At 57.9% G+C, this 16,773-nt stretch overlaps 1 protein-coding gene across 2 annotated transcripts in view; it reads right to left on the bottom strand.

The window, feature by feature from the left end:
- BICD2 (BICD cargo adaptor 2) overlaps positions 1–16,773 on the bottom strand; it is a 53,977-nt gene that overhangs the window by 5,391 nt on the left and 31,813 nt on the right. For both annotated transcript variants that reach the window (XM_036278494.1, XM_036278495.1), the window contains exons 2-5: positions 11,527–11,739; positions 3,818–3,970; positions 2,026–2,460; positions 223–1,218 (exon numbers count right to left, since the gene is read on the bottom strand). In XM_036278494.1, coding sequence (XP_036134387.1) covers positions 223–1,218; positions 2,026–2,460; positions 3,818–3,970; positions 11,527–11,739 — 1,797 coding nt within the window. The remainder of the gene's footprint in view (positions 1–222; positions 1,219–2,025; positions 2,461–3,817; positions 3,971–11,526; positions 11,740–16,773) is intronic.

The raw sequence follows: 16,773 nt of genomic DNA, 5'->3' as shown, positions 1-16,773 counted from the left end.
AGTGAGTGCCACAGGCCAGGACTCCACCTGCCCGGCCCCTCAGCACCCAGCTCCGCCCCCAGCACCAAGGGGAGGCTCTCTTACCTTCAGTAGAGAGCCAACATGACCCACAACCTGAGGCCTGAGCTGACCTGTGATGATGCAGGCCCTGGGGCTGCCGGGGCAGGAGAGGAGCCCCCCCACCCCCCCTGCCTGCCCAGCAGGCCGGAGCACAGGACGCACCTGCTTGTTGGCCTTGAGCACGGTGCGCAGCGTGGTGATCTGCTCCCGCTTGGTGCTGAGCAGGGACTTGAGCTTGAGGATCTCCTCCATGAGTGCCTCCCGGTCCTTGTCTGTGGCGGGGCCCAGCTCCTGTGAGGCCAGGCGCTGCCGCGACAGCTCTGTGGTGCGGTCCACAGCTGCCTGCAGGTGCCTGATCTGGTCGCGGATGATGGCTATCAGGTTGTAGATGTTCATGGGCTCCCGGCGGGGGTCACTCAGGGGTGAGGGTGGTGAGAGGCTGCTGTCCCCAGCCCCGCCGTCTGCGGCCAGTGGTCCCTTGGGCAGGACTGGTGAGCGGTGTCCGTGGACTTCGGGGCCACAGTGGCCAGCGCCGGCCGGGCCCTCGCGGTAGTAGTCCAGCACGACGCGGGTGGGCGTCTCGTTGTTGCACATGCACACGTGGTGGTAGAGGCTGGCCAGCTCCTCGCTGAAGGTCACCAGCTCATCCTGGGCCACGCTCAGGCTTCCCTGAGTCTCCCCCGCCACGTCACTGACCTTCTTCAGCTCCGTCTGCAGCCGGGCCAGTAGCTCACGGTCCTGGCAGCTGGCCTTCTCCAGCAGGGACACCTTCTCAGTGAGCGCCTGGTTCTCAGCCTCACGGCGGCCTTTCTCCTCAGTGTGCCTAGCCTCGCTGGCCTCGTGTGCACTGTGCAGGGCCTTCAGCTGTTCCCGAAGCTCGCCAGCCTCTGCCAGGGCGACATGGTACTTGCAGGCCAGGATCTCGGGCCCATTGATGTCTACCTCGTAGTAGTCGCCATCCTCGTGGCTGTCCCGCTCCTTCTCACTGTCCAGTGCCGTGCGCCGCTCCTTGCCAGCCTGGAGGCGCTGCAGAGCGCTCAGGCTCTCCGTGAGGCGGCTCACCTCCTCGCGCTGCTCCGACAGGGCCCCTCGAGCCTGCTCCAGCTGCTTCTGCGCATCCTGCAGGGTCACCAGCAGGCCTGCCTTCTCCCGCTCCATCTGCAAGGGCACAGAGAGGGCCTGTCAACAGCCTGCAGGGACCCCCCCCCCCGACAGTCCCCGTAGTCACCCCACTGTCACCCTGCTGGCATATCTGTGACGGAGATCGGACAAGTGTCTCAAGGTCTGGGCAGTTCTTACTAAATGCTATTGTTGCTAAATGTTAAAATGTAGCATAGTATTTTGCAGAAGCAGCTGTAATCAGGGTGAGCTTAACAGTCCCTCAACCAGAAAAGTACCTGCACAGAAGAAATCAATGTGCAACTGACCAAATACAAGTGTGGCTAGGCCTCCCTTCCAGGGACAGATCTATGGACGTGACCCCCCTCTCTTCCACTTGGGTAAGTAAATAAAACTACCTTGTGACAACCACATCTCGTTCCTGAACAGATCACCCCAAATGGCAAACCCCATGAGTTCAGTAACATGTCTGAGTGGGGATGCCATGTGTAGGGCCCCGCACATTGGTCCTCCCCTGCCCAGAGGTTTGGGGGACCAGCGGGCCCCTCCTCAGAGACATGCGGCAAACTGAGGGGCCATGGTAGAGAACCTGGGATTCCCAGTCCCGAACAGGAAACCCCGACGTGACATGTCCACAGGCCACGGAGAGGAAGACTGTGCATGGGCACCGCAGAGGGACACGGAACAGCTCGGGCAGCACACCCGCCTCACAGCCAGGAACCACTTGTCTGGGCCCCGCCCACCAGTAAGGCGGCTGTCCCGCTTCCGCAGCAGCGCAGAGTTTAAGACAAATGTAAAACGGGAGAGAAATGGAGGCGGACCCTCCTCTGCCTGCCCACCGCTCACCTGTATCAGCTGCTGCTTCAGCTTCTGGATCTCGGAGAGGTTGAGCTCACTGAGGAGGTCAGACACGAGACTGGGGCAGGGTGGGGCCAGCCCGTCCTTGGTGGGCGTGGAGGTCTTGTTGTCCAGTGGCAGTTTGGCCAGGCAGCCGTGCTCAAAGCCGTTGGCCAGGGCCTCAGCGTCGTCACTGAGCTTGAGGCCATCCAGGGAGACATGCAGATGGCTGGTGTAGAGGGAGTCGTTGATGCTCATGTAGTGCGACAGCTCCTTGCGGAGGCTGTTCTTCTGCTCCCGCTCGGTCTTCAGCGTCTCCAGCGCCTCCTCCAGCTGCCGCTCCGAGATCTCCTTGAGCCGGATGGCATCCTCCAGCTGGCTGTTGAGGTACTCGGTCTCCTCCTCCAGACGCTTGATCTCATGCTTGAGGCCCTCAAATTCCACCTGTGAAAGGAAGGTCAACACTCATGTAGGCCCAGCGGTCAGGAGGAAGTACCGGCGTGCTGACTCCTTGGCACCAGGTGCAAACACAAGGACGAGTGTGCACAGGGTGTGAGCAGTGCAGCAGCCAGAGCGCGGCGCTGGAGACTCCGTGGAGATCTGGAGAAGCACAGGCACACTGCGGTGAGGTTCTACGAAACTACTTAACATTAATACTTAACTGAACGTACTAAGATACCTGAAGTATGTATCTAGATGCCCATTCATTCTAATGATACTTCAAAACAAGGAAACCGAAGTCCCATGGAGGAGCCTCGCTGCAGACACGGCACCCACACCCGCGACGCCCCGTGAGGAGGCGGCAGAGTTCTGCGGAAACTGTGCAGATGGACAAAGAAGGAGCAGGCAGACAACTGTGCTTGGTGTGGGGGATCTGGGACTGCGCACAATTTAACAAAACATTTCTAATTATTCTGTAACATCTGTGCAAAAAATAAGGAGCAAGGCACTCCAAGGCAGGAGCGAGAGGACCTCTGATGGTCGCAGCCCAGGCAGAAGGATTCCTGGAATGGGGCTGGGCTCCACCACAGGCCGCCCGGGGCCGAAGTCTCTCTCCTGAGGACCTGTGTGTGACCAGGGGTGGAGCTCCTATGCCTGCATTCTTGGGGAGAAGTGTTCTCTCTGCTGGTTTTTACAGACACAGAGGTTCTGTGTTGGGATAAACACATGGGCCCACACTTTCCTATGCAGAATTTAAATTGGGGAAAAGGTCCCCTAGTCCCCACCCTGCACAGCTGTGGCTCTCAGAGAAGTAGGTGACCAGGGTTAGGCACTAAGAGACCTGAGTGCCCAGGACCACCTGGTAGTTCCATCACAGGTGAGGGTGACCTTCCTGTGAGGGCAGGAGATGACAGCTTGACCTTCTCCACTCTGCTCCTCAAGGAAGGCCCACTGGCTTCTCCCAGAGGGTCCCTCAGGGCCCAGACCACAAAGAATCAAGGGGATGGAAAACCTGAGACAGCAGGAGAGATGGGCAGGGCAGGCCAGCACCTCTAGGGTACCACAGGGCCTGGGGACATCTGGGGCTCCCTGTGAGCACCTCAGAGGAGACTGAGCTGGACACTCAGCCGCTGAAGTCTGTGTCACCTCTCATCAGCCCTGACCCCCCACCTCTGCAGTATGCCCGACATGCCAACACCAAAGCCACCGGCCTTGTTCTCATGGCATGAAGGGGCCAGACCCTGCCACCGACACCCAGTCAGAGCAGGATGTGGCCTTCTGACCATGCAAGACAACAAAAGTGAGGGGGTGCGAGGGCCATGGCCCAGAGCCGAGGCACCCACCCTGGCCGGACACTTGCCTGGTTCTGCCTGAGCACCGACACCTGCTTCTGCAGGCTGATGTTCTCCTCCTCCAGCTCCGAGTAGTCCTGCAGCAGGCGGGCCTCCCGAAACTTGTACTCCTTGATGTCATCCCGGAGACGGCCCCGCTGGAGCTCCACGTTCTGGTTGATCTGCCGGGAGGGCGGGGTGTGAGCAGCTGGCCCCGCTGGACCTGCTCCCTGGGGTTCGGGGGGCCTAGGCAGTGTGGGGCAGGGGTGAGCAGGGAAGGGCCTCAGCTGGCTCTGACCCTCGACTTCTTCGTCTGTAAAATGGGTTGCAATGGTGCGGCACTGTGGAAACAGGCTGCAGCTGCTCCCTGGCATCCACCCGAGAGAGGGAGAACACAGACTGGAGAACAGGTAAGCATGTAGGCCCTGGTCCCTGTGGCTCAGTAGGTTGAGCGTCGTCCTGTGGACCAAAAGGTCACTAGTCTGATTCCTGGTCAAGGGACATGCGCAGGTCACGGGTCCAATCCCAAGTTGGGGTGCCTGCGGGAGGCAACCAATCGATGTCTCACTCTCGCGCTCTCTCCCTTCCTCTCTCTAAAATCAATAGAAACATATTTGAAGAAAACACACATCACATTCGTACCACTGACACGATGCTCGACAGGAATGAAAACACGCCTGTGAGTAAAACATCTGACAGAGAGGCACAGCCGTGACCCCACAGGAACGAGAGGTCCAGACCGAGGGCCAAGTGGGAAGCAGAGCAGCGACGGGGGGGGGGGGGGGGGGGGGGGGGAGGCAGGGACAGCAGCAGCCTCGCTCTGGCGTGATGAGTGTCCTCAAGCCGATCGTGACGGTGCATGATCTGCGAGTACACTGACTCCCCGACCTGTACACTGAAGTGGGTGAGTTGTAAGGATACGAATTAACTCAGTGAGTCCTGGAGGATCCCAACGTCCTGCAGGGAGAGGGGCTGCTGCCACGTCCCATGTACCAGAACCTGAGTCCCTTGGCCCCAGACTCTGCGACGTTCTGGGATCGTCCTGTAAATCCACCAAATGCAACCCCCTCCCCTGTTGAAGCAAGTGAAACGGTCTCCAGAACCAATGTCCCTGGGAACAGAATTGTCCCCTAGACAAACTACCCCCCCACTCCAAATAGCCTCCCTGAATATCTGCAAAGATATGGTGCCCCCAGGGCACTGCCACCCCACCTGGCCCCAGGCACCTGCTGGCTCACAGCTCCCTCTGTCCTCTCTGCTGTGCCGAGGGTTCTGTGACTGCACCGTGCACTTGGCAGACACACCCGAGGCCCACGCAGGCGCACACCAGCAGTGCGGCAAGAGCAAAGGAAAGGGCAAAGGAAAGCAGCAGACGGGGAGAGGCATCGCGCACATTTGCGGTTTGACCGATGCTTACTGCCAACATCTCCAGCAAACGGAAGGGCGCAGCCTCCTCAAGAAGTGACCCAAGGGGTAGGTGCCCGAGTCAACACCAGAGGACAGACACCAAAGTACTGACTGGAGAACAGGCTCGACCCCAGAAAAGTCCTGGTGAAGGAGTAAACGCACGAGGACAGTGCGCAGGGTGACACACCAACAGGTGCATTTGGGCAGCTGGAGTCCTGACCAGGGGCGCGTGCAGCCTGGCCTCCAGCCATTGCCCTCTGACAGCCGGACCGCCCACTGTGACAGTGAATTTCAGTGCCAACTAAGCTAGGACCCAGCACCCAGATGTCTGCTCAAACCCCAGTCCAGACATCCGGTGTTTCTGATGAGATCAGCACTGACATGGGCCGACTTTAAGAAAAGCAGGCTCCTTTATCGTGTAAGGGGGCCTCACCTGTCAGTCAAAGGCCTTGAGAAATTCTGCCTCCAGGTGGCCTTAGGACTGAAGCTGTAACATGGACTCTTCCCTGAATATCCAGCCAGCTTGGCCCACCCTGCAGGTTTGGGGCCTGCAGACCCTAAAATTCTGGGAGCCACTTCCCTACAATAAATCTCTCCATCTCGCACACCGCGTGCACCCCTCCATCTCGCACGTACCCCTCCATCTCACGCACCTCCACCTCACATACCTCCACCTCGTACACCACACCTCCACCTCACAGGCGCACACATCCATCTCACACATGCGCACCTTCATCACACACACACACACACACACACCCTCCATCTCACTCCACCTCCTCTCTCCAGTGTCACTTCCTTCAAAAGGACAGTACTTGTTGGGACCCAGGGCCCTTCAGTCCATCCACTTCCCTCTGGAAGGAGTGTCTGTCCGTATCACTGTTTCCACAAGGAGACAGTCTGCACTGGGAGGAGGTCCTCCCCAGGATGGACCACCCTAGTCTCCATCCCTGATTCTGAGGGTTAGCTGAGACCCAGGACTTAGAGGTGAAGTTGGAACAGGTTAACAATTTAGGTTAGGATGTGATAAATGTATTTTGCATGTGGGAAGAATATGAATTAGGACGACCAGGGGGCAGACTCTTATGGGTTTAAATGTGTTCCCCCAAAATATGCTGAAGCGCTCGCTAACCTCTAGGACTTGTGGATATTGTGGACCTAATCAAGTTACCATGAGGTCGTAGGGTTAGGGGAGGCCTCGATGCAGTGCCTGGTCTTACAGGAGGGCGAGTTGGAGACACAGACACCAGGGAGGCGGCCATGGACAGCAGAGGCAGAGACTGGAGTGCCGCATCCACCACGCCAGGGCGCTGGCAGGAGCTGGCAGAGGCACAGGGAGGACTCTCCCCAAGAGCCTCCAGAACATGGGAACCCTGCCAAAACCCTGACTTTGGGCTCCTGACCTCCTGAACTGTGGGAGAGTACATTTCTGTTGTCATCAGCCCCTCATTTGTAACAATTTGCTATGACAACCATGGGAAATGAGCATAGACTTTGGTCTCGGCCCCCGGGAAGCTGGGGTCAGATGAGGGACAAGGGGAGAACCCAGATGACCGGGACAGTGTAATGGGAGTGTGGGCAGTTATGCCAGGGAAAAGGGACGGGTCAGAGGAGCCCCGTGCCGTCAGCACCTCCCATGGACAGGGGGATGGTGGCCCCTACCAGGGCCGTGACCCCAGCAGTGCTGTCTGGCGCTCTCACCCTTGCAGGGCGGCCCCCCACGCGGCAACGACACTCCCAGGAAGCCGTCGCATCTGTAAGGACAACGTGCTGTCCCTGAGCAGACCACCGGGAGGAGCAGGAGCACTAGCTCTGACGACAGCTCAGACTGATTCAGGCAGGTGTGCGGCCCAGGGGCCAGGTGGCTGCCAGAAGGACACGGGAGGCAGAGAGGAGCCCGTGGGGCGGCTGCCCCCACAGCTGCCCCCCTCGGTGCACCACTCAGGACGGCTCCACTCTAAAGACGGCCAGACACCGGGCAGGGGAGCTGCGGCCTCCGCACACATCCAGCCAGTGCACCATCCCACCCCGCCAAGACCGCAGCTAGGGAGCCTGCTGAACCCGTCTTCCCACCCCAGTCAGCCAGGCAGTGCTCAGTCAGCTCCGCGCTGTCTCCTGCGCAAGCGCTGCCGGAGCCCCGCGCCAGCTCCCACCGCTCTCAGCAGGGCCCCAGCTTCCCGCGAGCACAAGCGGGTCTGGTCAATCCCCCCTCTTTCGCTGCTAAGTCATGGCACTTGGCATGCAGGACGTACCCAAACACAGGCAGCATCCCCGCATGGGCACCTGGCAGTGAACGCCGAGGGGGGGTCTGAAACCCACCAGCTCCCCACAGCTTTCTCACCGGGACTGACAGACCAAGAAGGACCCCGGGGTGGGCGTGGAGAGCCGGCCATGCGGCAGAGCGGGCCAGGCCTGCAGGTGGGCCGCGAGCACGAGGCAGCACTCCCAGGTCGCGGCTGGCCTGGGACACTGCGCAGCAGGGCGCGATGCCATCTGCTGACCCTGCAGGACTCACAGGCCCACACAGGTTCCCATAGTGACCACTCTTCCACCCCACATCAGAGGTGTGGGCGCTCCACCCGACACTCCCAAAATCCATGGGCACAAACAAGCTCCAGCCGGCCGCCGTGGGGCGTGGTCCCCCCAAGGTGAGCCCCAATGGAAAAAACATCTCAGAATCTCTTTCCAAAGGACTCTGACCTCTGGTTACTTGCTGGTAAAAAAAACATGGTTTTCCCCAGATGAGCACCTCCTCCCAGCCAGCCTGTCGATGGCAGCCCTGGTGGAGGAAAAAGGAGGCGGTGTGGGGTCCCACCTCAGCTCCTCTCCCAAGAGACCCTCACCTCAGGTTACTTGTGACTACACTGCCAGCCTCAGGAGCCCAGCAGGTAACTGACGGTGTTGGCTACCCTTTCCTGTGCCCATCAGGTGCCGGGGGGGGGGGGGGGGGCGCAGACAACCCTTCAATGAGGAAACCATGCACGGAGACACACACCACAGGGAATGGCCACCCTGGAACCAGCAGAAACATGGCTTTAGGGTCAGAGGCACCAGCAGGTCACGAGGGCAGGGCCCAGACCAAGCCAGGCCTTTGTCCTCTGGCCAGGCCTCCACTCATGCTCCCTGTCCACCCTGGTGGAGACCGAGGACCATGGTGGGCTGCCGGGCCCCAGAACAGATAAGGCAGGGTTAGAGGAAAGCAGGAAGACAAGGAACAGGAGGAGCATCAGAGAAGGGAACCTGGGGACCAGCCTCATGCAGGTACCTGTGACCACGCAGGCAGACAGGCAGTGACATAGGGCTGCAGCGGCAGGCTCTCTCCTCCTACCCCACACCTGGGACCCCCGGCGCACTTCCTGCCACCCTTCTCCCACCTCGTCCCGTGGAGGTGATGAGTGACTGCCCAGGCTACACCTGTGGTCCTGAGGCAGACACTGACGCCAGTCTGACCCGAGCCTGAGGACAGGCCAGGGAACGTGGTTCCATGGGGATATGGAAGGTTCTAGAGCCCTGAGGCACACTGCAGCCCCACGCATGCACTACCAGCTGTACTTCGTAAAAATTAAGTCAATGTAATCAACTACAATTCAGCTCCCGGGAAATCCCAGTGCCCATGATGGCCACAGCTGCCAGGCAAAGGCCAGGCTCTGAGGGGTCAGGACGGGCATCTGCCTGAGGCTGGGAGGAGAGGGAGCCTGCCCTGTGCAGGCTGCAGAGACAGGGCACCCCTGCCCCTGTGGCCCTCTCTCCCCATCTCCCTGATCTCCTGGGGGCTGCGGGGGCACACCTGAGCCACTCGGGCCAGCCCCGCTCCCTGGAGGAATGTGCATTTCTTTATGGCATCGTTCCCTCGGGAACCATCAGAGTCCACAGCTCCTCACTCCTGCGGTCTCCTCCATACCCGGGTCTCCTCCTCTTGCCCAGGGCTGTCCACCAAATGAGAGCCCCTCACTTCCGTCCCCTGGTTCTGGACCTGGGCATCCACCCACACTGCAGAGTTCACCTGGTACTTGGCGCTGCGGCTCCTGATCCACCACACTCCTCAGCTTGTGACCAAATGCCCAGCTTCCTTCCAGCTGCTCCTGGTGGCCCAGATGCCAACACAGAAGGAAACAAGCCCTTTCCTGGCTCCTGGCCTGGCTGGAGGTGAATGCTGCTAGGATATCCCTGTCACTCACTCCTGGGGTGTACTGGGCGCGAGACACAAAGGGTCCATCAGAATAGCAGCACTAGGGTGTAAGGGTCCACCAGGACGGGAAATTCACTGAGGGCCCAGGTGGTAGATGAGGCTGACTCCTCTCCAGCAGGCTTTCTTCTCAAGGGAATATGCAAAGGACCTGACTCTGCCTCCAGACGGCTGCAGGCACACCTGGGACTCTACTTCTCTACCTACAAAATGGAGCTCAAGCCCTGGCCGGTTTGGCTCAGCGGGTAGAGCACCCGCCTGTGGTCGAGAGAGACCCGGGTTTGGTTCCCGCTAAGGGCACGTGCCTCGGTTGCAGTTTGTCCCCGGCCCTGGTTGGGTCATGCGGGTGGCAACCACTCGATGTGTCCCTTTCACATTGATGTTTGTTTCTCTCTCTCTCTCTCTCTCTCTCTCTCCCCCTCTCCCTCCCTCCCACTCTATCTGAACAAAATATCGAAAAATGTCCTCGGGTGAAGATAAAAAAAATGGAGCATAAGGCCTCATCTCGGGACGGAAGCTACCTGGCCTATCTACATACAGTGCAGAAGTCAAGACCCTAGGCGCAGGGTCCTCTGGGTGAGCTGGATATGGGGTACAGATACCTAAAGCAGTTGTCACAAGGAGGATGGACAGGTGGGCTCACCAGTCACTGAATATAGGTAGACAGGTCAGGCCTGGGACCCAGGACACAGACACACTGCAGGTCAAAGGAGCCTGGCACGAGGCGGCCTGCAGGCGGTGGTCCCAGGGTACCTGAGGCAGCGGCGGGCTGGTGTGTGCTGGGGGCAGTGCTTGGTGCTGTGGCCTCATGGTCTAGGCTCCTCAGCCAGGCCTGAGCCTTGGGCAGGAGGGGCCTGGCCACGCTAGAGGCCACAGGGGAGCTCGGCACAGCCGCTTGGGCAGAAGCAGCGGGGCCAAGACTAGTTGGAGAGCCACAGAAGAGGGGCAAGAGCAGGCAAGGGCGAGAGCAGGTGAGGGCAGGCGGTGGGTACTAATGAGCCAGGATGAACGGGACTGACCAGGGCCATGTCCAAGCTGGTGGCACTGGGAGCCTCCTCCCAGCCAGGAACCCAGGGAGGCTCCAGGCGGCCTGCCCCACATGGGCCTCGGGGACCCAGAATGTGCCCAGGAGAAGGAGGTGGCTGAGGTGTGGGAGTGGCTGGCTTTCCCCTGGAGCTGACAGGAAGAGCGGGGATCCTGGCCCCATCAGACCTGTTCTGTAACAGCCCAGGGGCCTGGCTGAGCTCACTCCCGGGCACCCAACGCCAGGAGTCAGCAGGTCCTAGCACCCTCCTCACAGCCTAGGACAAGCCTTTCTGGAGGAATGAGGCAGAATGAACCTGGGCTGGGCAGTGAGGTCAACTTCTCGCCCCAACACCTCCTCCCCCCCACCCGGACCAGGGCTATCCTGTGGGAGGAAATGAGATCACACATTCCGGCTCCAGGCCTCCGAGGGCCGCCCAGATCCAAGCCAAGGTCCTCCCAGGCTCACAGGCCGCAACCACCTCTGACCCAGATGAACCAAAGCAGATGGGGGACTGGTCCTTGCTACTGCTGGCCCCTGGGCTCCGTCCCAAACCATCCCCTCCCAGCCCCATGGGACCCTCATGTCTGAGGTGTGATGCTCAGAGCCAGCAGCACTCAGAACCGTTCGCCTGTCGGGCCACTTGCCCCTGCCCTCCCAGGAAAACAGAGGGCGGGCCCCTCTGCAGCCCAGAACAAGGCCTTTTGCCCTTCCTGAGAGCCCTGGGGTTCTGAGGACCAGGCCCCCAGGCCACGACCAGGACTGCAGCTAACAGACTCCCGCTGCGCCTGCTATCCCTGTCCAACTCTGTTTGGGGTCAGGGACCCACCTTTCCACTCCTCGGAGATCACTGGGCATGTGCCCGCCGCTTTCCACTCGGCCAGGCTCTATCAGGGGCCGAGCTGGTCATGGGGGCCATCTGCAGTGACCCCCGTGACTTCTTCGTCACAAGCCGCCCGAGACCCAGAATCCACACCAGCTCAAGCAGGGCCAGGACATTTACTGGACCGCAGCCCAGGGAAGGCTGGGGCAGAGCAGGGGGATGACTGGTGGTGAGGGCCCCGCCTGCCCGGGCACTGGGCCGTGTCCTCACCCACAGGGCAGCCGCCCAGCCCGAGTACCTCCTTCAGCTCCTGCGCCACCGAGGCCAGGCGCTCGCTCTCCGACTGCGCGTTGGTCAGCACGTTGCGCAGCTGCTTCAGCTCCGTCTGCAGCTCCAGCACCTTGCGCACGTAGTACTGCTCCTTGGAGGCCGACTCCTGGATCAGACTCTCCTCCCGGCTCTCGCCGTCTGCGGCCACCTTCCTGTGGTTGGTGTGCACCTGTCCGTAGGCCTGTGTGGACAAGAGACACCGAAAGTAGGCCGGGCCTGCGCCGACTCCAGATCTGTCCTCTCACCCGGGCGACACCCGCCCAAGGGGCCCAGACCTGCATGAGGGGACCGGAGCAGGAACAGGACACTCAGAACCAGCCCATGGGCCACCACATGCGCCTGATTCGAGACTCCACTGTCTGCCCAGGACCCGGGCACGGGGCTGACACAGTCAGACGGGGGAGAGGATGTACCACGCAGACCCAGGGAGAGCTGTGGGCTGGAGGAGAAGGGTCACAGGAGGAGCCCTGGGTGAGAGGAGCTAGGCCAGAGTCCTGGGCCAGCTGGGCTCCCATTATGTCTTGTCCCCCAGGAAGTCCCTCTGCTTCTGCTTCCCTCCCCCTCTACACCCCAGTATCCAGGATGGGACTGCCACGGTCCAATGTGTGTGTCCTCCCTAGTGCCCCCTTTCCACAGGCAACCCCTGCAAACCTCGGGGGGGAGGGGGGTTCCTAAAAAACAAGAAACTCAATGCCTTTATTTCTCGAGAGAAATAGGAATGTTTTCACTCATTTATTACTAAAAGCACCTAGGCTAATATGCCAATATGACCAGACTAACAGACTAATATGAAGTCCAAGAAAACACTTGGAAAAGTATGCAAAGCTACGTACGGGATAGTCCCAGGCAGGACTGTTTCTGACATACAAAGTCAGAGCGTAGAAAATGACCTGTTTCTCCGCAGTGGGGGCTGGTAAGTGAAGCAGGGCCTGGTCGGGGCAAAGGCTCGCCTGGCAAGGCGGGTCCTGCTCAGCTGCCCACCGACAGCAGTTCTTTGCAGACACTGGTTCGTGTACAAGTCGAGTCAGCTCAGCCCTGTGACTTCTGTTGCTCCTCTCCCCTCCTCCTCCGCCCTAGCCAAGGAAAGCCCAGAGCACAAGCCATCTACACATGACCTGCCCCATCCTGGCGGCCGCTAGAGCCTGCCGGGCTCCCAGAGGTGCAGGAAGGCACCAGCCAGCTCTCTCCAAACCTCCAGACAAGCCGAGCTGGACCAACAGAGCAGAACGCACTCATGAACCTTAGGCAAAACTGCGGACGTCCCACGAGGCCTCGCATCACCCAGAGGCTCCCTGGAGGCGGGAGGCTCGGCACTGCAATGCGCACACCCGAGGCCAGGCCTGCCAGCCTCAGTCTGAATTCAGCTCCGGCCCAGCTCTAGCTCCAGCTCCAAAGAGGGGCTTCCTGAGCACCCCTGCCCCCCAGGACGAGGCTGTGGCAGGGACAGATCGACCTCCTGTGTAGAGAAACTAGAAATAACGGGGACGCTAATGTGATTGAGCAATGGTTTCCAAGTCACTGTACAGCAGGCAGTGAGGCAGGACACAGGGGAGCTCCATGACAGTCACGACCCCTCCCAGAGGATCTCTGGCCATGGAGCAGGCCATGTGAAGCGGGTGGCCGGCTGGCCTGAGGGGAGGCGGCAGTGCTGGGAAACAGGGACAGGCAGTGACGGAGCAGACCTGCAGGCAGAGGCCTCATCTTAGCAGGGGTGGGCAGTGCAAGCCTGGGAGTGACCCACGGAGGCCGGGACAGTGCCGCCAGCAGGACCAGGGAGTCACCCTGGCCAAAGTGGAGCCAGGTAAACCCTCTCGGTCCTGACCAACAAAACTCGAGGGCAACACTCGAAAGGACCGACCACATCCCAGAACGAAGCTCGAGAACACACACAGGAATGACAGCACCGTCTCGGCCACACCGCCCGGAGGGGCAGGGAGCGTCGGCAAGGACACGGAGGCCTGAGACGCAGAGACAGATCTGCGGCCAGGGCAGGCTGACCCCACAGGCTCAGCAGGCGAAAGCACTGAAGATGGAGGGATATGTCAGAGGAAGGGACACGGACGGGATTGACAGGTTAGATGACACAGAAATGACGAGGGAACTTGAAGAAATAGTCATCTAGACCACCCAAAATGAAACACACAGGAAAAGGATCAAAATACCAACCATGTGAGTGAGCTGTGGGACTTCAAGGAGCCTAGTGCACAGGAAACTAGAGTCCAGGGGGTAGGGGAGAAGGTATAAAAATCTGTGAAGAAATAATGGCTGAAAATTTTCCAGATTTCTAGGAAACTATAAATCCACGAATTTATAGCATCTCATCAACCTCCAAGCATCTCATCAACCTCCAAGCACGAGAAATATGAAGAAAACAATACCAAGGCATACCACAAAAAAATGTTTTAAATATGTTTTTATTGATTTTTCAGAGAGGGATGAACAGAGATAGAAACATTGATTGGCTGCCTCCAGCATGCCCCCTACTGGGGATTGAGCCCCAAAACCCCGGCATGTGCCCTGACCTGGAACGGAACCAGGACTCTCAGGATGGCGCTCAGTCCACCGAGCCACATCGGCAGGGCGAAAGGTGCCAGTTCAGTTCCAGGGCAGAGCACATGCCGGGTTGTGTGCTTGATCCCTGGTATTAATGTTTCTCTCTCACGTGGATCTTTATTTTTCACACACACAAAAAAAATCAATAAAATATTTTTAAATGAAAACCAGAATGGAACTTTTAATATTAAATAAAGTAGATTTCACGGCAAAAATACTACCAGAGGTAGAAGGTCATTTCATAACAAGGAGGTTAATTCACAAAGAGAACATAACAATTCTAAATGTTTGCATTCCTAACAACAGAGCTTCAAAATACAGAGCAGAAGCTGACGGAAGTGCGAGAAGAAACAAACCACTGACCGACTTGGCAACAGCAGCACATACATTCTCTTCAGGGGCAAAGAGAACATTCACCCAGACACCAAATTCTGAGCCACCGGACATGGCAAACAAAAAAATTCAAGCCATAAAAAGTATGTGCTCTGACTAAAGGACAGTAAATGACTGATCAATAACAAAAGGATACCTATAAAATTTCCAAATATTTGGCAGCTATATAACAGACTTCTAAATAACTTGTGGGTCAAAGAAGAAACACAAAGGGAAATTAGAAAGGGTCTGCGACCGAACAAAGGTAGAGCAGATGCGGGCGCCTGTGGGACTCCCGACTGACGAGCTCGGAGCATCTTCACAGCACTAAATGGCTGTTCGACAAACAAGAGCGATCCAACCAGTGACCTCAGCTTCCATCTCAAACACTAGATCGGGGACGACATGCGAAGCTCAGAGCACAGCTAACAGCTCTGTGGGCTGAGCCCTCAACAGAAGACAGGGTGACATGGCCGAGCACCTGGGCCCTGGTCATACCGCTGGGAGAGCCTGGTGTTCGCCTCGCTCACCACACTTGATTTTCTCCAGGCAACACTCCTCCAGGCCTTGGCCCAGGTGGTCCGTGGCGTCCTGCAGACCGAGGGATTAAGGCCTCCAGTCCTCCCTGAGAGGCTGCTGTCCCTCACCCCCATGTCCCGACACCACCAGTTCCCGTGTACTGAACAGAAACCCCCCAAACACCGCTAAAGCATGGTTTAAAACCTTCCATACGGGGTGCGTTCCGGGGGAAAGGCCCTCTCTCTTGTTTTGGCTGGTCTTTGGGCCCAGATGGTATCTTATGAGCATTTGGCCAGTCTCTGTCAGAACTGTCTGTTTTCACTCAGCCGTTCAACAAACACTGGACAGCCCTGTGGACTAGGACACACGCAGTCACGTCCTGCCTGAATGCTCGGAATCAGGAGCTCATCGCGGGGGTGGCGTCTGCCAATGCAAGGACACAGCTGTGCCCCAGGAGGGCTGCACGTGTGCATGGGGACGCACACTCACAGAGACCTCCAGCCACCGGCTCCCACGTGCCTGCCGACAGGAGAACACTGGTGGCAGATCCCATGACGGAACACCATGCAGAGATGAGAACGAGTGAGCACGTCACACAGACGACAAGGAAGACTCGCGCGATGCTGAATCAAAGAAGCTGGACACTGTGTGACTCGTCTGTGCAAGGTGCAGGAGTAGTTAGACTGACAGATGCTGCACAAGTCAGGGCCGTCATGGCCCTTGGGCTAGGTTCCTGGGAGGGCCCTCGAGGGTGACTTCTAGGGCTGGAGACGGTCTGATTCTTGAACTGGGGCCTATGCATGTATGTTCAGTTCGTGAAAGTTCATACTTACGATTTGTGCTGTTTTTTCTCAATATAAAGTAAAAACAAATAAACCACAATAAGAGTAAATGAAACAAGAAAAAAGAAAAAAGAATGATCAGAGTAGAAATCAACAATATAGAAAAAAACACAGACAACAGTCAATTAAATCAAAAGCGAGTTCTTTGAAAAGTCTTCTCCTTGGGCTGACGTTACCTTCTACTATATTCCCTTCTGACGAATGGGAGGGGAGCATAAATCACCAACATCAGGAATAAAAGGTAATAGCGATACAGATACTAAAAAGAATAATCATGGAATATCATGAACAGCTTTATGCCAATAAATCTGATAATTTAGATAAAATGAACAAATTCCTTGCGAGACACACTACCAAAGTCTACTCAAAAAGAAACAGACCCCTGCCCCAAGGAGAACACAGGCAGAGGCTGACCTGGCCCCGGAGCCAGCACATCCAGTGCACAGCTTCGGACCACAACCACCTGCACAAGCGACACACTCAAGGAGTGGACTCAGTGGGTACCAGAGCCCTGCTGAAGTAAGTCTTGCTCTGTGTGGTGGGCACTGCAAAGCTGATCCTCCAAGGTAGTCAGAGGCCGGTGGTCAGTGGGCACAGCCAGTCCTTGCAGCTGATCAGCCTGAGTAAAACCCTCTCATTAATGTGCCAACAGCAATCAAGACTCAATTGCAACAGAAGAGTGTAAAGTCCACACAAAGGGTACACCTCAAGGGCCCAGCTGGGAGATCAGGGAGGCTGTGCCACTGGACCCTACAGAACACCTATAATAGGCCACCCTACGAAGCCTAGAAGACATAGCAGCTCTACCTAATATATAGAAACAAACACAGAGAGGCAGCCAAAATGAGGAGACAAAGAAACATGTCCCAAATGATAGAACAGAGCAAAACTCCAGGAAAAGAACTAAACAAAATGGAGATAAGCAACCT

This window comes from Molossus molossus, unplaced genomic scaffold, assembly GCF_014108415.1.
Source record: "Molossus molossus isolate mMolMol1 unplaced genomic scaffold, mMolMol1.p scaffold_m16_p_29, whole genome shotgun sequence".
NCBI classification, from domain to species: domain Eukaryota; kingdom Metazoa; phylum Chordata; class Mammalia; order Chiroptera; family Molossidae; genus Molossus; species Molossus molossus.
The sequence above is the reverse complement of the archived record's forward strand: the minus strand, read 5'-3'. Positions and strand labels throughout refer to the sequence as shown.